Raw genomic sequence first — 21,023 nt, 5'->3', positions numbered from 1 at the left:
CAGGCCACAGCGGCAGAGAAAACCTTGCTCAGGTGCTTGGAGAGGAAACCGATGGCTACCACATTTGGCATCCATGCCAGGAGGTCACCCGCAAGTGGCGTGAGATGGCTCTGGGCTTCTTTACTGGCAGTGGGAGGACTCAGGTAGCTGTGACCACAAGATGAGCCCAGGAATAACACCTAGCCAAAGAGATGGCCACAGAAAACCAGAAGGCCGGGCCCACTGGTGTCAGGCTCCCATGGGAACCGCAGTACCCAGCTGAGGTGCCCATAGGATACTTGCTGCCCTGGTGAAGAGGGCCTCACCGATTGGCCCACAAGGGCCATTGGCTCCACGTGGCCTGAGGGGAAATTGCCAGCTGCTGGGGGTTAGGGATACATACCGTGGCGCATCTAGGCAGACCAGCCAGGTGCTAGCATCTCCCAGACAGTGCCCTTTCCACCCCATTCCCTAGGTACACACTCCCAGGAGTCAGGCTGGGGCCTCAGCATCTCTTCTGCATGAGAAGTCTGCTAACCCCCCAGAACACCAACGAGGAAGGACATCCAGCTGGCGGACAAACCCTTGGCAAAGGAAAGCCCCAGCAGTGACGTGAGGGGAGGGGACGAAGCAGGGCAGGTGACAGCCAGAGCAAGACGAGGACAAAGAGCAAGCCTAGCTTGTCTCTGACCAGCCAGGCAGGTCACGTTCTGCCCAAGTCCACCCTCAGCGTGGCCACCTGAGAGGATGGGGCACCCCACACACCAAGGGCCCTGGGGTCCGAGGCCAAGCAGAAGGGAGGACATTCCGGCCCAGGAGGCCAGCATGGCACACTCACAGGGTCCCTGAGCTCCTCGCTGTCCCGGGTTGAGGTCCGAGGTATTTTCAGGGGGACTTCGTCTCCACATTCAGTGTCTGAGGCATTGGGAGATTCCGCCAGGTCGAGGAAGTCATCTCTTTTGTGACCTCTGAACCTGATTTTGTCCAGCCTCCTTAGCATGTTCAGCACTGAGCCCCTCTGCTTTAGCTTAACATGACGGTCGGGGTCCCTGCAAGAGAAGAATGGGAGACACGGTCAGTTGGGTCACTTGCCTGCTGGCCACCTGCCCAGTACGGAGTACCCACCAGCCTCAAGGACGAGGCAGCTGTGACCAAGACCTGCCCTCAGGGGGCAGCCAGTTCTGGGACATGGCTCCCACCGTGCACCCACCCGGCTGGGCCAGCAGCCGGCTTCCTGCCACCTCTGTGCACAAAAGTCAGCCCACCGTGCACCCCACAGGGCAGAAGGGAGCCAAGTGTCTCCGCGGGACCTTCCAACCAGAAAGACAGGGCCAGCTGGTGCTCAGGGGTGGCTGGAGACCCTGGGAAGGGCAGGGGAAGAACTCTGCAAGGGACAGGAAGGGTGCTGACGTGCCTCAGAAGTTCTCGTAACAAACTGTCAAGACAGTGGCCAAAGCTGTGGCTACACGTACTGCCTGGGGACAGTCACAAACACCCAGAAACCACCCAGACACTCGGCACTAGAGTCTCAGTGAGGCTCTGGCCTCATGTTCCCTCACTCTCAAATACAGGGTCCAGGCTGTTCCGTCCTGCCCACCCAGGCGGCCAGGGCTAGGCTTCAAGACTGTCAGAGCCTCCTTGCTCTGCGATGCCTTCAGGCACACGGGCTGGCCAGGTACCTGCCTGCGTCCCTGATCGGCCCAAGACGGCAGGCACAGTGGCTGCCAGCCCGTCCCCTTGCCCTGGAGGGAGTCACACTGTGGAAGCCACACTGTGGCCACATGGAAGACACATATAAGTTCAAACACGCGTGCACACCCAGAAATGCACATGCCACGGAGTGCCCAGTCCCCCCTTCTCTGTCCCAAGCTCAGCCAGGAAAACCTAGGTGACCCCCCCCACAAAGCCCAGGAGGCAGGGGGTGAATGGCCCTTCCTCTGCAGGTCTGGTCAGCCTCACTCAAGCTCACAGCAGGGGCCATGCAGCCACCACATTAGTGCTGGTCACACACAGCTCCTCTCCTGGGGCTACAGGTCAGACCTCCCACACATCCCACACCCCTGGTTTCTCCAAGAGGCCCTGGGTCCTCATAGAAGTTGGGGCTCTGGACAAACCAAGGCTCGAAGCCTGCTCTGCTGCTTGACCACCTTGAGCCTCGCCTTCCCCTCTGAAATGGGAATATTACCAGTAAGACTGAAGTACCCTGAGAATTCCAGATGACGCACGTCGACCTGACACTGGGCTGGGACCCAATAAATGATACGAGTATTTCTACACAAGGCAGGCAGGAAGTGGGTGAGCACGATGGAATTCATGAGCCCAGCCCCGACCGCCCCCGTTGGGGTATTTCTCGAAGAACCAGGAAGGCGGGGAAAGCACTTCCTGTTTCCGACTGTTGGCGCACAGAGGCTCCCCAATGACCGTTAATCATGCCCAGGGGGTGCCATCTGCACCCCTGATGTGCCTGCCCTGCACTCCAGGGGGCTTGCTTCCCTTAGCATCACTGTTCACGGAAAGAAGCCCACTCAGAATGTACCAGAACTCGCTCTGGTCTGTGAGAACAGGTGAGGTGTGCGGCATGTCAGGCAGGGGAAGGTGCCCCTGGGGCGGGCACGCCTCAGAGCTCTCTCAGGACATGACAAGGGGCCTGAAGTGGCCCTGGTGCGGAAACCAAAGGAAACTCAATGCCCCCGGGAACTCAGGAGAGTCCAGGGGTGCAGAACGCTGTGCAGGAACGGGGTAGGGGAGGTGGCACCCCTGCACTCAGTGGCGTGGGGCATGTGGCCAGCCATCTGGAAAAATGTGTGCAAAGGAGCACTGAACTCCAGATGGACTAAAAGGTTAAGTAAACTTAAAACACACACACAAAAGAGAACTTAGTGCTTATCAGGTCCCTAGAGAGAGGGTAATAGTCTACGTAAGAGCCTGAAAAAAATAAGTACAAAGTTAAAAAGGTCTAACGGTCAACTGAACAAAAGTAAACTTTCATTTCTTAAAAGAAAAAAAAAAAAAGATGCAAAGAAACCAGGGTTATGCATAACAGGAACTATAGTATGTGAAGGGTTGAGATCTCTGTTACAAAACAGACTGAATAAACTGGTAAAAATGATGAGACCCTGGTACCCACCCAGACAAGCAAACTCCCTGAGCAGGGGGGCCCATGGCCCGTGTGGAAACCTCCCACTGCAGAGGACACGGGCCAGCCACGTAGTAGAGGCAGCAGGACCTGGGAACCCGGGCGCCCTCTGAGCCAGGATTCCGCCTACCGAACTGCTGCCCAGGAGCAAATCCAACAGGTGTAGAAGGCCCCGCCCCCACAGTGAGACTATGCAGCAGTGCTATGAATCATCCTCTCCCGCACACCCCCACCCCCACCCCATGTCCCCTATGGGACAGGGCAAGGAGCTCTGGAACATCATGCTGGACTCATACCCCTGTGAGTGGCAAGGGCAGCTATAAAATGGGGGTCACTGTTACAGCAAACAGGTGTCTAAAAAGACCACAGGTAACAGGACCCTGTGTTATATTAGGGTTGTAGGCTGATGGGTAACACTTCTCTCTCAAAATACCTTACAATGCTTTCCTATTGCTTTCTAAACTAAAATAATAATAATTAAAATACACTGGATAGAGAAAATGCAGGCATGTAAAACCACTTCCTTTTGTTTTCAGAAAGGCCAAGAGATTCCTTGTCATCCAGCATCAGATGGGCAGGCCCCGGGGCTCCCACCCCAGGGCAGGAGCCCCTGGCTGCCGCACACCCCGAGGAAAGTGGTCAAGTGCTTCTCTGCCCGCAGGCCTCTGCTTAGGGGTGCTGTCTGGGATTCTCACACTTCCCGAGTCTGGGGCTGCCCTCCCTCCCAATCCAGCTCCTGCAAGCAATGCGGTGGCCATACCGGGAGAGGGGACAAAGCACCAAGCGTCCAGTTCCACCACCATCAGAATGTCGTGCATGCCTCAGCCTGGCACCCGGGACTGGGCCCACATGCACTCGGCTACCCAATGCGGGACATCCTTCCAGCCACTAGGTCACCCCAGCCCCGGGCTCCTCCTGCTGTCTGCTCATATCAGCCCACATTGAGGGGTCCAAACACACAGCCTGCTCGAGTGAGGGGCTCCCAGGGGGCCAGCTCCCATCCCCACCACCCTCCTCTCCCAGAGGCCTTAGGCTCTCAGATGCAGGGACAGTGCAGCGTGCCGTCGTGTCAGGACTAGACCCCATACCACCTCCCGAGCCCACCGGGATGGGTCCAGGCTGCCTGGGGAGCCCTCCACGTCACCCCCCCCAGGATGACCTCATCTGAATTACACCTGCAAAGTTCCCCTTTCCCAGTAAGGTCACATTCACAGGTTCAGGCTACACATGAATTTTGGCGACACTGTTCAATACAGTGCATACCATTCCATACAGTGCACCCCCAACTTTCAGATGAAGATGGAGGACGGACATGGGCTGTTGTCCACAGAGAGGGAGAGGGGGCCGTATCTCAGACCCCAGCCAAGACCCAGAGAGAAGCTCCCACACGAGGCCAGTGCCGACTGAGTGTCAGATTGACAAACCCGACCTGAACCTGCATTGGGGTTGCTGCCAACATTCTCCCACCTAACTCCCCCTTTTTCTAACCAGCCCCCCCAACCTGCATACCACCCCTCACTCCCAAGGCCCACAGGAGGAAGCCCACCTCCTCAGACCTCCGCCCCAGAGCTCAGAGCAGGACCTGCTGCCCTGGCGCCCCTGCAGCCCCTGGAGGGCTACCTGTCCTGTACCTCTAGACGGAAGCAGACACGTTGGAAACGCTTCCCGGCTGAGGCTGTGCCAGACCCCTGCTCAAAGCCACGGCATTCTGCAAGGAACCCGAGACTCTGCCAGAGAGTGGAGGAGACGGGAATGTGCACAGCGAGGGCACCAGGGCTCCCCAGCTCAAGGCAGCACCCACCGGGCTCCGGGCCCTTCGCGCCTGGGCTCGAGTCCAGCAGAGCTGGCCCAGGGACATAAGCACTCTGCTCTGGAAACCCGCTGAATGGCTTTGGACAAAGGCAGCAGTGTCTAGGGAACACTGGACTTGGAAACCACAAAGGACTTTATTTCCCCTCCCAGCTCAAGGTTTAAAAAAAAAAAAAAAAAGTGGTTCCTGGTCTCTGAGCCTGCCACGTCCCAGCCGTCCTCTCTTGACGGGAGGCGCACACTGCTCCCGGCTGAGCTCCCGTCTGCATGCCAACAAGTGCTCAGCCGGGGTCTGGCCTCACTGCCTGAGATCTGGTGGCTCTCCTGCTGATCCCAGGATAAACAACGCCTGTTCTCCCACGGGAAGCAGCCCTGTTCCTAAACCACGTTCCTGGGGAGTCACAGATGTTGAGAGAGAACTGAGTGCCTCCCTGCTCTCCACCCCCAACCTGGTCCCAGCTGGCTGCATGGACAACTGCCAGGCCCCTGTCCTCAGGGAAGATGGCCCCAAACTCTGAGGTCAGAGCAGCCTGCACTGGCCCCCGCAAATTCCAAGGCTTTTCAGGAGGAGCAGCAGGGCCAGAGAGGAGGCACTAAGACCCAGTCCTAATCAGCACCCCAAGGCCTCCACCCCTGCGAGCCGTCTCCCCAGAACCCTGGCTGGCCACGAAGGACCCCTGTGCTGGGTGCTTCCTGGGACCAGTCTAGAAGCCTGAGAACCACAAGGCCCTCTAGACTGCTACCCTGTCCCTGCCTCACACCTGATGACCCACAGGTTTCCCCAAACTTGAGGCTTGTTGGGGAGTCACCTCCATCACCCTGGACTCCCGCCTCAGTCCTTCTGGGCTGGGCACAGTCAGTAGAACCCCAAATGCTCCCGATGTCAACACAGAGGTTCTGCTGACTCTCACCCCCACGCCTGCTTGCCTCCCGTGAGCTCGCTTTGCTCATCCTGCCAGACATCTTGCTGGTGGCTCAACTTCGCCACACTGAGCACAGAGCTTTGGGCTCAGTGTCCACCCATTTGATGGCATCCATGTCCACCAGCTGCTCCAGCATCACCCTCTAAGGAGCCCTTAATCACGTGATCATGCCACAGCCCCCACAAGCAGCTCAGCTGCCCACTCTACCCCAGCCCCTGCCAGACCAGCCCAGGTGGCCACAGCACCCCACAGAGCTCCTTCGCCAACCAGACCCCCGCCCGGGGCTTCCCTGCCTCCCCCACCCTGGGCTCCAGCCCTGCTGCAGGGCCCAACACCTCCAGTCTCCCATCCCAGCTCCTTCTCCTCCAGGTACCCCCCCATTAACTTCCACTGTCCTGTTTTGTTTGGAGTCTGGAACGTCCAACTAGGCTCTCTTGTTTGGGGTCTATGCCCCCAGCCCCACCCTGTTAGGACACATGCCCCTGAGGTTGGGGGGTGGAGAGGGTGGGCACAGCCCTCTGGTGACTCTCCAGCTGTGGTTGCAAATGCCAGGCGGCACATGCTGGGCAACACAAACCTTCGGTCAGTGAATGAAGGAAGGAGGCACAAAGGTGACCATGCTGAGTGCCCGCAAAGCCAGGGCCCCACGGTCCCCCAGCCAGCACTACAGGAAGCCTTCCTCCAGCAGAGACCTCAGAACAAAGCACTGTCCACGGTCGCTGCCCTCGAACCCTGCCGAAGCATCCAGCCCCTGATCTGTGAAAAGTTAACTCCAAGGCTACAACAACCTGGCAGGCGGGGTTCCCCCAGGAGAAGGCCTGACTCTCTTCCTCGGGGAATCGTCTTCGGGGACCCTCGGTCCTGCAGAAGTCAGGCAAAGCGGCCTTGTGTGCAGGCTGAATTGTTCTATACTATAATGGGAAAGCAGGTGCTGGAGAGAGAATGCCGGCACAGGGACCCCATCAATGGCCAGGGTGGCCTGGGACGGCGCACCAGGGAGACTGGGAGGGTCCTGTTTGAGCCGCTACCTCTTCCTCTGTGAACTGGAATCCTGCTCATGGCCTAGAGAGCTCGTGACACTCTAGGGGGATGAGCTCTCGGGGAACCTACGTGTCACTTATTATAAACTTCACTGATAGAAAGATGCACAGCCCACGTTTAACAAATAAAAATAAAGCACACATCACTCTTGCATGTGGACTCCACACTGCCAGCGGGTGCCCACAGAGAGCCCTCACCAACCGCCACCGGATGCCACGCTCCCAGGCAGCCGTGACGGCAACCCACAGGTCTGGTTCCAAGGGGTATCGGTGGACGTCTATTTACGTGAAGAGGACAGAACCAAGGTGGCAATGGGAGGCATCCATCAGAACCCTCCTTGCGACTAGCACATGATGAGTCTCCCTGCTGAAGTCAACGCTGACAGCAGAAGGACGTCCCCCAGTTTTCAGTGCCACTCCAAGGGAACGGCAGGCCTGAGCTGCACGGGAGCAGCTTCACTTCTTCAGTCTAGGCCATCAACAACAACAAGGGGTGAAGCCCTGGGTGGCTGCACTTGCCCATTTCTGTGGTGTCACACTCCTGTGGCCGAAGTGACGTCCACGCCTTGCTGAAAGACATGCCTATGGCCACCATCACACAGAATGACAGGAGAGATGCAAATCACCCAGGATGAAACCCAGGAGTGGTACACAGTGAAATAAATCAGAAACAAGGAATTTCCAAGAATTTCATACCTGTTTGTTTGTTTTTTAAGTGAGAGGAAGGGAGGCAGAGACAGACTGCCCATGCACACAGACTGAGATCCACCTGGCAAGCCCACTAGGGGGCAATGCTCTGCCCAGCTGGAGCCTTTTTTATCTTTTGAGTGCCTGAGGCAGAGGCCCCTGAGCCATCCTCAACGCCCGAGGCCAATTTGCTCAAACCATGGCTGTGAGAGAGGAAGAGAGAGAGAGAGAAATAGAAAGGGGAGGGATGGAGAAGCAGATGGTCACTTCTCCTGTGTGCCCTGACCAGGAATCAAACCCAAGACATCCACATGCCAGGCCGATGCTCCACCACTGAGCCAATAGGGCCTCATACGTGTTTTCAATATAACTTATCTAATTATAAGTTTATGTTTTCATTTTTTATCAATGGCCAGTTCACAAAATTCCTGATACTGTCAGAATGGCTCCTGCCAGCCAGGATGAGCTGGCCCAGTCCACCTGGTCCTGACCCCTCTTGGCTAAGCTGCCAAGACCATGTAGGGAGCAGGGCTCAGGGCCCTGACTCCACCTGGGCCCTGACTCACTCTCCTCCTTTCCTGGCACGGCTCTGGGGACAGAGGTCAAAATACAGAATGAGAGTCCCTGAGAGGACCAGAGGGCCCAAGCCAGCCCAGGGAGTCAAGACCCAGACAGCCACGCTCATGGGGCCAGGCAGGGAGGACAGTGGGGTACGGGAGTAATGCCGTACCTAAACACCTAGGTTGAAGCTGCCCTTCCGGACCCCAATGCCAGCAGCAAAGAGGTCAGACCCTTACCGCCATCCTCACATCCTGCTTATCACCATCCAGCCCCCCACGGGTCCCCTATGAGGCCCCAGGATCTCCCTGGCCTCTGTGACCCTGCCCTGACCATTCCCACTGCCCGAGGCCTTTCCAGCCACCAGTAACTACCTCCTTCTTCCCACCTCTAGTTCTGCACCTCCTGCCCACCTGGCACACTGCCCCCACCCACAGCATCATCATATCATCACACACTACGTGGGGGAGGGGCTCCCTGCCTGTCCAAAGTGGGTTCCAATTCTGCTAAATCCCTCCATGCGTGGAGACCCCACGGGGAGTGGCAGGTTCTGTGCCCAGCTCCGCCCATGCATCACTCCTGCCTGTCACCAGGCCCTGGCCCAGGGGTTAGCTGAAGCCAGACGTGGCCGCCACTGCTGCATGACCGTGGGTGCGTTCCACGACTCTTCTCAGTGCCCGTTTCTCCAGCTATGAAAGGATGTGAGTGGTCGCCCCTGCCCATTGTCACTCTCCCTTTGGGGCATGTGTGACGGGTGAGGGCAGAAAGGGTAAGAGATTCCAGGATACCCTAAAAATCCCAATCATTGCGAGCTCAGCTCATAACAGGAAGGGACCCAAACCCGGGATCTAAGGACTGGACAGGAGGGGACTGTGGGTTCACTGTCCCCCAGACCTACACAGGGCCCCAGATCTCAGGCAAGAGTGACAAGCTCCCTCAAATGTTCTTCTCCCCACCCCAGGTGTCGTATGTCCTGGTCACAACACTGAGGGAGAACTTCTGTGAAACCAATTGACAGATGGGGAAACTGAGGCTCAGGGAGATAGGATCATACACCAACCTCACTAAACTCCAGAGCCTCTGCACCCCAACCACCTGCCCTTCCCGGCACAGGTTCTAGTAATATATCCATCACACCACATGACAGCTTATTCAGAACCTCAGGCCACCCAACTACCTGTCCTTCCTGGCACTGGCCTCTAGTAATATATCCATCATACCACATGACAGCGCATTGCCCCTCTGCCCTGGAGACTGAGTGGGGAGACCGGCAGAGGGGTTACACAGATGTTTACTTGGACAAAACAAAGCTAGCAGGGAATCCTAGTTTTGGAGCAGGCAGACAAACCTCTGTCAGATAAGCAAATACTCGAAGAACGAGACCGTACCCAGGAATTCATTACTTCCCAGCTCTCTCCATCCCTCTTAGCAACCAGGACTTGGGAAGACCCTGCCAATGAGACAGCTGGTAGAAAACACCTTCCAGATTCCGGTATTCTTCACGACTTCCTGCCATGGCCCCGGCCCAAGTTCCTGTAAGCAGAAAGGAGCCACCAGCAGCTGCCTGAAAACAGGCTGCCGTCCAAACGCACCGCAGCACCAGATGCTGCGTCTACTGCAGGCACAGGGGCAGCCTCTGTGGGACCCAGAGAACTGGCACTGTAAAGGGCCAGGCCGTAAAGGTCTTAGGCCTGGTGGCCACAGCCTCTGTCACAACTTAGCTCTGCTGTAATCAGTGTGGCTGAGGGCCAAAACATGACTTACAACACAAATGGCCAAGGCCCACTCGGCCACTGTCCCTGTCTTAAGGTGATAAATACCGAACAGAACAAGAACTGGCCCACTCACAGGGAACCAGCCGGCCAGCAGGAACCTGGGCCCTCTTTAAGCAGTCGGGTCCTACATCCAGTGGCCTGAGCATCGCACCTTATGCAGGGGGCCTCGCCACCACCCAGTTTTCCTAAGGAAAGGGGTGAGGGGCAAGGCGTCACCAGTGGCGAGGCTGGGCCGGCTCCCTGGGCTCAGAAGGATCTCGGTGAGGACACCCACACATCACTGTCCACCTAGGCGTGTGTCAGGGGCTCTCCCACTGCGTCCCGCCCTGTATCCCACCTGAAGCAGAGGGGCCGGCTGCAAGGAGACCAGCTCTGAATAGCACTACCCGCCCTTCTGTGGCCTCCCTCAGCCTCAGGGCAGGCCTGTACTCTCCAGTAACAAGCAAACAGCACAGCTACCCAAGACCTCATACACGAAGACCTCAGGCCCCTCCCCCATGAAGGCTTTCCTACCCTGCACCCCCTCCCAGGCGAGTCCCCAGAGCACTCCCACTCAATGCTGCTATCACTGTGTGCCCCTACCCCCCGCCCAGTGGGAATGGGTGGGCCAGGTGCATTGTAAAGAACTGGCAGCCTTGAACAGCCCATCAGGTGAGAGGATTCTTTGTGCCTCCCAGACAACTGTCCTTCAAGCACCTGTCTTTTCTATTTTTTTTTTATTAATTTTAATGGGGTGACATTGATAAATCAGAATACATATGTTCAGAGAAAACATCTCCAGGTTATTTTGACATATGTTGCATGACCCTCACCCAAAGTCGAATTGTCTTCTGTCACCTTCTATCTGGTTTTCTTTGTGCCCCGCCCCTCCCCCACCCCCCCTCTCTCCTTCCTCCCCCCGCCCCCTGCCCGGTAACCACCACACTCTTGTCCATGTCTCTGAGTCTCATTTTTATGTCCCATCTATGTATGGAATCAGAAAGCACCTGTCTTTTCTAACCTGGCCCAGCTGAAGCCAAGAGCTCCCACAGGGCCAGCCAGGACTCTGTCAGTAGACCCAGCTCTGCCACCAAAATGGAATGGTCACTCATGCCACCAAAAGCTTTCCATTTTACAAGCTGGAGCTCACATTTCCTGCTCAGCAGGTCAAGAAAAGAATGCGGCCCAGGGTAGGGTCTGACAGAGAAAAGGGGCCCTTGATTTCAGCCTCTGCTATGAAACTCATGTCCAATGAAGCATTAAAAAAACCCCAAAAGCCTCAAAGTCCTCTTTGCACCTGTCACCCAAGTCACCGCCAAGCTCCAGTGTGGTGACTGCTAAGTCCTACACAAGTCTCCTGGCTGGGCCAACAGCACGGGATGAGGGACGAGCTGTGTCTGAGTGCCCCGTAAGGCACAGCCCTGTCCTCTGGTGCTCGGGGCTACCAGACACGGCTCAGGTCCAGCAGGGATTAAGTAACAGAATAATACGGGGCGGGGGCTGGGTGGCGGCATGCAAGTCTTATTTGGAGTCCTAGACATTCAGGAGTAACAGTGATTCAGATCTTCATCCGGTGTTTAATGAGCACGTGCTACGTTCAAGACACCATTTCTGGCTGGGATGCAGAGGAGGCACTGCCCTGAGCTCTGAAAAAAAGACTGTGCCTCTGCCTGACCAGGCGGTGGCGCAGTGGATAGAGCGTCGGACTGGGATGCCGAAGACCCAGGTTTGAGACCCCAAGGTCGCCAGCTTGAGCGCGGGCTCATCTGGCTTGAGCAAAGCTCACCAGCTTGGACCCAAGGTTGCTGGCTCGAGCAAGGGGTTACTTGGTCTGCTGAAGGCCCGCGGTCAAGGCACATATGAGAAAGCAATCAATGAACAACTAAGGTGTCGCAATGCGCAACGAAAAACTAATGATTGATGCTTCTCATCTCTCCGTTCTTGTCTGTATGTCCCTGTCTAACTCTCTCTCTGTCTCTAAAAAAAAAAAAGACTGTGCCTCAGTGGGTGGGGACAGACAGCGATGGGCCGGGGGAGGCCTGCTGAGAGGGTGAAGGCTATGCGACAGGCTGTAGAGGAAGGCACTCAGGACACAGTCCTTACACCAGAGTCAGCCAGAAGGAAAAGGTGGAGAGGAGTGGGAGCAGCTGAGACCATGGTGAGGGGCTTGGGTCCATCCCGGGTCACAGTGTGGGGTGCTGGGTGCTGGCTGCTGGGGCAGGCAAGGGAAGTCTCGGTCCACGCAGGACATGCTGATGCCAATGGGAAGAGCACGCACAAGGAGCAGCTGGGTTAGCTGGTCCCCACCTGCAGTAGTTTTACTAAACGGCCATGCTTACCGAGAACAAGCACGTGCCGCGGGTTTCCAGCCTCCCCTCCTTCAGTCCTTCCGCACCTGCCCACAGGAGGCTGGATTCCAGGCGCCTCCTCCCGCCCCTCACCACTGGGCCTGGCTTTTGCTAAGAACTTAAGTATCAGCTGCTGTGCTGGTAGCCCTCCCCTTCTGAAAGAGAAGGTTTAGAGGGGGAAGCTGCAGCCATCACCAGGTGGAAGACGGAGTCCAGGGCCTCGTCACTCCTGCTCGCCCCCCAGGACCAGCCCACAGGCCTGCCTGGGGGCTCAGAGGAACCAGGCTCTCAGAGGTCCGGCTTGCTCAGCAGCAAAGCAGTGGGGGTACTGTGTTCTCAAGCAAAGACTTGGGCCTGACATCCAGCACCTACAGCAGGGGAGCAGACACCATAGCCATGGGGCGTGGAAAAGATCATGGCCCCTCAAATATTGTAAATAAACATGAGATCGCCATAGAACCCAGCCATCCCATTCTGGGTATACACCCCGCAGCACTGAGAGTCACAAACATGATTGTGCACACATGTTCCACATTCAGAACAGCCAAGAGGTAGAAGCAACCCAAGTATCTGGCAACAGATGAACAGATAAATAAATCATCAACGATTACAAGGAAACAGTGCTTAGCCTTAGAGAGGACATTCTGCTCACACCACAATATAGATGAATATCAAAGACAATGCTCAGTGAGGTGAGCCAGTCACAAAAGGATGAACAGTGTGGGATTCTACTTTTATGAGACATGCAGTCCCATTCCTACAGACAGAAAGTAGATGGTGGGTGGCCTCGTCAGCCTGGTGTGTGGAAGTCCTGGGTTTGATTCCCAGTCAGGGCACACAGGAGAGGCACCCATCTGCTCCTCTACCCCTCCCCCTCCTGCAGCCATGGCTCAACTGGAGCAAGTTGGCCCTGTGCACTGAGGATGGCTCCATGGCCTCCGCCTCAGGCACTAGGAAGTATTTGGTTGCTGAGCAATGGAGCAAAGCCCCAGAGGGGCAGAGCATCGCCCCCTAGTGGGCTTGCCGGGTGGATCTTGGTTGGGGTGCATGTGGGAGTCTGTCTCTGCCTCCCCTCCTCTCAATGAATTTAAAAAAAAGTGGATGGTGGACGCCAGGGGCTGGGGAGTCTACAAGGGAACACAGTTTCAGTTTGGGAAGATGAGCAAGTTCTGGAGAGGATGGGGGTGGTGGCTGCACAATGATGTGAATGTGATCAATGTCCCTGAACTGCCCACTCAGAAATGGCCGAAATGATCCGTTTAGTGTTACATCTCCAGTACTTTACTGTATTTACATACAGGGTGGGGGTGGGGTGGCATGTTATAATTCCGTCTGAAATCATCTACAACTTTAATGGGATTCCATTAAAAAGAAAAGATTTCATAAGAAGCAAGACAAGCTGAGTCTAAGGACTGTAAGGAAAAATAAACAAGCTAAATAGTTGGGAAAATTCTGAAAAGCAAGACTGAGGAGGAAGACCAACCCTGCCACCTCACAGATATGACACAGCCAGTCATTTCAGAAGTGTGGGGACAGCGTGTGAGCAGACAGCAGAGCCACAGGACAACCTGAAGGCACAGAAACAGACCCAGGGCCGAGTGTGGCTGAGGTGGCACTTTAACCTTTGAGTAGTGAGTTTTTTTCATGCTCGCTGATCCCCGAGAGTGACTTTTATTTTTTCCAAAAAGTGAAATTAGTTCCAGTTACAGTTTTATTAACAAAATCATGTTTGTTTGATAACCAATTTATGGAAACAGGAAGAACATACATTTGCATTTTTTTAATGTTACCTTACACATTTTTAAAATAAATCGATCGCACTCTGGATTGGGGTCGGGAACCTTTTTGGCTGAGAGAGCCATGAACGCCACATATTTTAAAATGTAATTCTGTGAGAGCCATACAACGACCTGTGTACCTTACGCATTATCCAATAAAAATTTGGTGTCGTCCCAGAGGATAGCTGTGATTGGCTCCAGCCACCTGCAACCATGAACATGAGCGGTAGGAAATGAATGGATTGTAATACATGAGAATGTTTTATATTTTTAACGTTATTATTTTTTTTATTAAGGATTTATCTGCGAGCCAGATGCAGCCATCAAAAGAGCCACATCTGGCTCACGAGCCATAGGTTACCGACCTCTGCTCTGAATGGTCAGGAGGCAGGAGGACATACATGAATATTTGTACTACTCAAAGGGTTAAATTGGGGGGGAGGGTGTGAGGAGATACATCATTCAACAAACAATGGCGGGACACCCAGGTGGCTGTGTGCAGGGGACAATGTTGGAGCCTCACCGTGGGCCTTCCCAAAATGACTTCTAAACGGACTAAGGACTCCAGTGTAAAATGAGGAAAGCATTCAAGTGGCCAAGGGACCGTGGAGGGGTACTTGGCACCTTGGGACTGAACAGGGCCTCCCCACAAGAGTGAAGCATAGTGAAGGAGAAGATGGATTACAAGCTTCTGTGAAGCAAGAGCCTCTAGAAACAGAGAGAAACACTTGCAACACAGGACTACTTTGTCTAACAGGGATAAATACAGGTCAGGAGAAGATGGGGCAAGAGCCATAGACAATTCACAAAAAAAGGGAAAAATAAGTATTCCTTGACTATATGACAATTAACCTTCACTTACAAAGAGAAGAGCACAAATGAAAATTACACCGAGAAACCCTTTTCCTGACAGACTGGTGAAGACACGGTGTGTAGGTGCTGGGTGGGGAAGCCGAAGTGTCCCCATCTGCAGAGTGGGGGAGCAGCTTGCAGCATCCTCTGAAAGGACGACGATCTCCTCTCCAGGAATCTCTCCTCCTCACACACGCAGAATGACGTGTGGGCGAGGTTGTTTTGTCATGGTGGTGTTTTTGTAATAGTAAAAAAAAAGAGGCTGAATGCACCTTCCTGTCCACCCCATGGGGACAGCCACACAAGGGAGCCCCCACACGCTGCACCTGCCAAGAGCAAGAAAGGTGTGACAGTGTGTGCTGCCATCAGCCAGGGAGCAGAAGGGAAGGAGCAGGGGAGCACGGAGGGACGGAGGAAGGGAGGCAGGGAGGAGAGAGAGGAGGGGGCGGAGGGCACTGGGGAACCATCACAGGCTTGGACGCCTTTGCACACCAAATCCTGAATACGCTGAATACATCACAGTAAACAAAGTTTTAAAACTAAATTGTAAAATAAAAGAAGAAGGATTCAAATAAATTTTTTTTAAAAAAAACTAACCCTGAAAACCATCCCCAGACACGACTACAGGAAAATCTCTCCCAATGCTGAACCAAGAGCCCTCTGGGTGACCCACAGGATTGGGTCTGCTTAACAACAACCCTTAGACGTCATCTGCTTTTCTGCGCTGGTTCTAGGGCATCCCCTGGGTGATACAGAAGCCCAGAGACCCATCTGTCTTCGATTAAACCGGACCCCGCAAGGCTGCACAACAGCCAATGCCCCGTTCACTAAATGTTCCTGTTTTGTTCGTTTTTTGGTGGGGGGAATAAATAGATTTCTAAAAAAATAAAAATACGCTATATATGTAAACACAGAAGGGGTTTATAGTTGGCAGTTTGGGGTAAATTAATAAACTTAATTTATAATGCTAAGGAGCAGTGGCTATACCACACAGAGGCTCTCTGGGGCCTCATGAACTCAGGACTGGAAAGGGGCTCCCAGACCAGAAAGCCTGAGAACGGAGGTCTACCTCAGTGATTCCCAGAGAGGGTGCAGGGACAGGCTGTGACACTGTGCCCCAAGGCGAGCCCACGACCCCATTTGATCCAGGTCCAGACCTCAGCAGCTGCAGCTGTGTCCCACAGATGCAACCTGAGATGCTAGATGGGGAGAAAGTAAGTCGCTTGGGCCTGCAGCAGGATCGCCTGTCTGCATCACTCCCCTTCACCTCACTGAGACACTCATCGGGCACCTGGCACCGGGCACCGACAGGTGGCTCACAGCCCAGGGTCCTCATGCACACATATGCAGCACACCCTGGCACGCCCTCTTAGGGTTGGGGATGGAAAGGGACAGGTAGAGAAGCAGCCCCCGTGTCCCCATGGGCTATGGGGCTGGAGGGCAGGGCCAGACCTGGACAGCCCCCTTCCCACACTGGCCAGGCTCCACAGCCTCCTCAGCACCTACCCCAGGAAGCCTCGCAGCTGTACCACACCAAACCCGCACACCCCACCTCACAGAGGTGCGTCCTCCCTCCCTTCCCACCTCACTCAGGGGGTTTGCTCAGGCCAGAGGAGGAGCCCCAACAGCACATGCTTCCTCCTCAAGGCCAGTCCCATGGCCATCTCCCAGGCACACAATCATTTCCCTACCCCGTATGTTTATAAAAGCCCTCCTTGCCTTCAGATCTTATGCACCTTTCAAGGGCCCCAGAAGCCACCTCCAGGAAGTCCTCCCAGATGCCCACTTAAACAGGAATGTCTCCATCCATGAATATCCCTGCACCAGGGCACCTGGGCTCACACACCTGTGTGTGCAGGATGCACATACCACCTTGCACCATGGCCTTCCCTGTGCCTGAGGACTGTGGTTCTGCAATCCAGTAGCCCACTGTGAGGAGGTATCAATCGCACCCTCAGCTTCACAGGGGGAGGTGCAGCAAATCTAAGCCTTTTTTAGTAATGAGACTTGCGTGCTGCCATCCAGGGAGAGAATCTGCCTGAAAACGAATGAACACAGGGTAAGCCAAAGAGGAACACTCAGAAAATGGGGAACCAGAGACACCAGCCTGGGCACCCATGCAGGCAGCTCCATGCCCCCACGACCCTATACCCAGGACCTGAGCCTACAAAGGCCAGTCTGCTTAAGAAAGCCGGGGGTGGCCCCTCTGTGCTGGGAGGACAAGGTAAGCCTGTACTTTGGGGAGATCCTTGACTGGCCTACATCCTCCCCTGCAAAACGGAAGGAGGGTGACAGCGCCCGGTGACACCTGTAGGAATCAGTGACAAGCCAAGGGCACTCTCAGGAGAGCACAAGCACCGCTGACCTTAGGAAATCAATGGTAGCCTTACTAGGTGGTGGTGCAGTGGATAGAGCATCAACCTGGGATGCTAAGAGTCCAGATTTGAAACCCTGAAATCACCAGCCTTGAACGTGGGATCATAGACATGACCCAAAGGTCGCTGGCTTGAGCGCAAAGGTCACTGGCTTGAAGCTCAAGGTCACTGGCTTGAGCAAGGGGTCACTCACTATGCTGTAGCCCCCCGGTCAAGGCACTATGAGAAAGCAATCAGTGAACAACTAAGGAGCCACAACAAAGAACTGATGCTTCTCATCTCTCTCCCTTCCTATCTGTGTCTCTGTCTCTCTCTCTCCTCCCCCTCTCAAAAAAAACAAAACAAAATTAGAAATCAAGGGTAAAGTAGTCCATTTCTAAAACAGATAGTTGGGGAACAATAACATTACGACTAAAGGACTCCTCTCTGCAGGATGCTGTGACAAAGCATTTGTAAACAGCAAGCTTGCCTTCAGGGACAGCTAATTCACAACCACCCAGTTTATTGGACAGTCCACAGGGAGAAAGCAAGATAACACAGGGGAGTAGGGAGTCTCCTAAGGGACTCTCCAGACGAGGTCCCCAGGCGGGAAGCCTGCAGAGGTCACTTTTCTGCAAAGGTAATTAGAGACAATGCCAGATTTGCTGCAGCTAGAACACCCGGCAGAGTCCACCGGGGTGGCTCTGAAGCTTCTGGGGCTGGCGTGCACACATTTCTGTCTTCATCTCCCCAGAGAACTGAGCGGACATGTTAAGTGCGGGTGAAGGCACTAGGTGACAGTAACTCTTAAAAAAACACAACTAATAACCAAAAGCACCGCTAACACACGGAGGTCCCCCCACCTACGATCAGGCAGCCAGCTCCACAGCGATCTAGTCCCCAGTCCCAGGTCCCCAGAATCTACTTCCTGTGTGCTAGGATCCTCCCAAAGTCTCTTAACATCCTGACTTGACCCCACATCTCGGTTGGCTTTGTTCCCACACTTCCTGTGACAGTCTCCCGGGACTCCCATCCTTCCCGACAGCAGGGGGCTGCACTGGACAGTGGGCACTGCAGGCCCCAGCCCCTCCCCGCGGGGCCGTCCAGTGAGGCCAAGCCTGTGTGTGGCGGTCAGCGTGCGGATACACGCCTCCATGTCTCGGCCCCGTCTGCTCCTCTTTCCCTCAGGGCCTGGAATGGCCAGTGCGGCTGACAGCACCGCCCTCCCGACCAGGCCCACCGTGTTCACCTCCTGTGCCAGTTTGGGTGAAGGACCCATCTTTGAGCAGCAGCTCCTGGTTCTGGAATCTGGTACACCTGCCCTCACAGAGGGGCTTCCACTCCACAGCTGAGGGCACAGCCTCCTGCCCCCAGCCCCCCCCCCATAGCCAGCGGACCAGAACCCAATGACCTGGACCTCCGAGTGGCCAGAATCCAGCCTCAGCACATCATAGGAAATCAGACCAGTATCGGGCGTTTCCTCCCTTGAGAAGTAAGAGGAGCCCCTGAGAGGGCCCGTCGGGATGCGTGAGCAGCGTCCTATGCTTTCCATCATCAGAATCCTCAGGCGCCAACACCCAGTGGCCAGGAGGCCGGCCCTCCCTCCCTCCCTCCCTCCCTCCCTCCCCCCCTCTCCTCCCTCCCTCCCTCCCTCCCCCCCCCTCTCCTCCCTCTCTCCCTCCCTCCCTCCCACTGCCATGTCCTGGACCCCACTCTCCAGAGCAGGAGACCCAACACCCCACCAGAGCTTTCATCAAAGTTTGGCCAGAAAGAGGCCACCCCTGCCAACCCCTAACAAACTAAAAGCCCAAACTACTCAGAGTATGAGACCTCCCCCTGCACACGACAGGCCAAGTGTGCAGCCAGGTGGTGGGCAAAAACCTACATTTTATACAAACTTGCCCCCAGAACAGCAATGGCAAAGCAGCCCTTGGTCCAGTCCTGGCTAAAGCCCTACTGAAGTCACCTGCAACAGGAGAGAGACATCTCAGTGGGTTCCTCTAGATCTGGGGTCCTGTCTTCACACCATCGCAGCCACGCACGCCTGAGGCCTCAGGTCCTCTTCTCCCGGGGAAAGCCCAACATGGAACGGAAGAAACTCTCTAATGGGGCCTGGCGGTGTGTGGGCCTCCTGCCAGGACCCCCACCCACAGCTGAGGGAAGGCCAGGCTGCGAGGCTGCCTCCAGCACCCGCACCTGGCTGGGCTGAGGGACGGCTCTGCTCCGGCCTCTAGGGCCAGGCCAAGTCCTGCAATGCTAGGCAGCTGTCCACGTCCAGGCTGTGGCCTGAAGTCTGGTGTGGCTTCCCGGGGAGGGCAGGATTCCTGAACGCAGGCGTGGAGACCCGGCTTAGCCAGACTAACAGGTTGGCAAGCTGAGAGAAGGGCGGTTTCCTACCCCGCCTGGAGAGGGCAGCTGAGCAGATCGCAGACAAAGGTCTACAGCGCAAGACCCCCGTGGCCTGGGAAAGTCCCCACAGAGACAAGACTGCTGCCGGGGGGGGGGGGGGGGGCTAACCGCCCCATTCCAAAAGAAAATGAGATTCTGTCAACTGCTTCTGCTGAAGAGAAAGACCATCTGAAGCCTCTGATAAGCACGCACACCCCAGACACGCCCCAGGAGGCCCTAGTTGCACCCACACAGGAGATGATAATGCATCCTCCAGTTATTACACAGGTGCTATGGCCTTTGACCCTGCCAAAAAGGCTGTCCTGACCTTGGCCGTCCCAAGCACACTCTCACTGGGAGAGCAGTGAACTCTGGCCTCATCAGTGAGATTTAACCAGGTTAGTCTCCAAGCCTGGATGATGCTCATGGCAGGGAGCTGGGCCCCACACGCCGAGTCCTCCCGGCCCAGTCAGGGCAGCAGCAGAGAGGAGCCTGCAGGTCCACAGCCCTGACCCCCTTGGAGACGCCCCCCAAGCTCAAATGATTCCAACAGCGTCCGCCTGGTGCCAGGACAGTACTTGCAGCAAGGACAGTGGGGGCGCTGCCCATCTCCAGGAGGGCAGGCTCACTTACCTGCTGCGAGGGCCTTGCCAGGTCTGGCTCCACCCCGACACCGCCCCCCCTCGGCTCCCTGGCCAAACCAAGAAGGGGCAGAGGGAAAAGTGCCAGATCTAAGGCCAGAGACCTGGCGAGCCTGGCACCTCCACGGGATGGGGTGGCACCTGCCAGTGTAGCGAGGGATCAGGGGTTCTCTGTGAATTCACACCTCGACCCCTGGCAAGAGCAAGGGGACCCTCGATGCGTTGGGGGACTTAGCCAGGAAAGCTGCTCTCCTGGCAACAGCACAGGACGGCTGGGGCTGGGCCAGGGTCAGGGGAGTTGGGGGGCATTCACAACTGTGCCCAGGCCAACCCTGGCTGAGGGCTGAGCCGCCTGACAGCCCGTTTTCCGCTCGGGGACCCAGCGCAGCTACCAGGCTCGTCAAGTCACCACCTCCCTTTTCCAGAAAAGCAGCCATAAGAGGAGGGTCCCGAGGGTGAGGCGGCCTCTCACTAAGGGCAGGCAGCCCTATGAAAAATCTGTCCCAACATCCAATTTTCCTCCTGGGTCGTTCTGGAAACCAGAGGCAGATTCTCCACAGGACCCGGGACACGCAGTCTCTGGTTGGTTTCCAAGCTTGCCAACATCTGAATACACACCCTGTGCGCCTGCAGCCTCCTCACTTCCCGGGCGCCCTCCAAATGCCACATCTCCGGGCTAAAGGGCAGTTTTCAGGGCCTGGTGTGTGGGCCCCACGTGGAAGGGCACTGAACCTGCTCTGTCAGTGCTTTGCCTCAAGGCGTCCCCTTCCAGTCTC

The 21,023-nt window shown here is 55.8% G+C and overlaps 1 protein-coding gene across 5 annotated transcripts in view; it reads right to left on the bottom strand.

Moving 5' to 3' along the window:
- GRAMD4 (GRAM domain containing 4) overlaps positions 1-21,023 on the bottom strand; it is a 77,578-nt gene that overhangs the window by 36,352 nt on the left and 20,203 nt on the right. For 2 of the 5 annotated variants that reach the window (XM_066358697.1, XM_066358698.1), the window contains exon 2: positions 818-1,028. In XM_066358697.1, coding sequence (XP_066214794.1) covers positions 818-1,028 — 211 coding nt within the window. Of the gene's footprint in view, positions 1-817; positions 1,029-4,746; positions 4,890-4,916; positions 5,028-19,184; positions 19,442-21,023 lie in introns of those variants that run through there. The other 3 variants (XM_066358699.1, XM_066358701.1, XM_066358700.1) reach the window with 3 other exon arrangements.

This window comes from Saccopteryx leptura, chromosome 1, assembly GCF_036850995.1.
Source record: "Saccopteryx leptura isolate mSacLep1 chromosome 1, mSacLep1_pri_phased_curated, whole genome shotgun sequence".
In the NCBI taxonomy this organism is placed as follows: Eukaryota; Metazoa; Chordata; class Mammalia; order Chiroptera; family Emballonuridae; genus Saccopteryx; species Saccopteryx leptura.
This window is presented reverse-complemented; position numbering and strand designations above follow the sequence as displayed.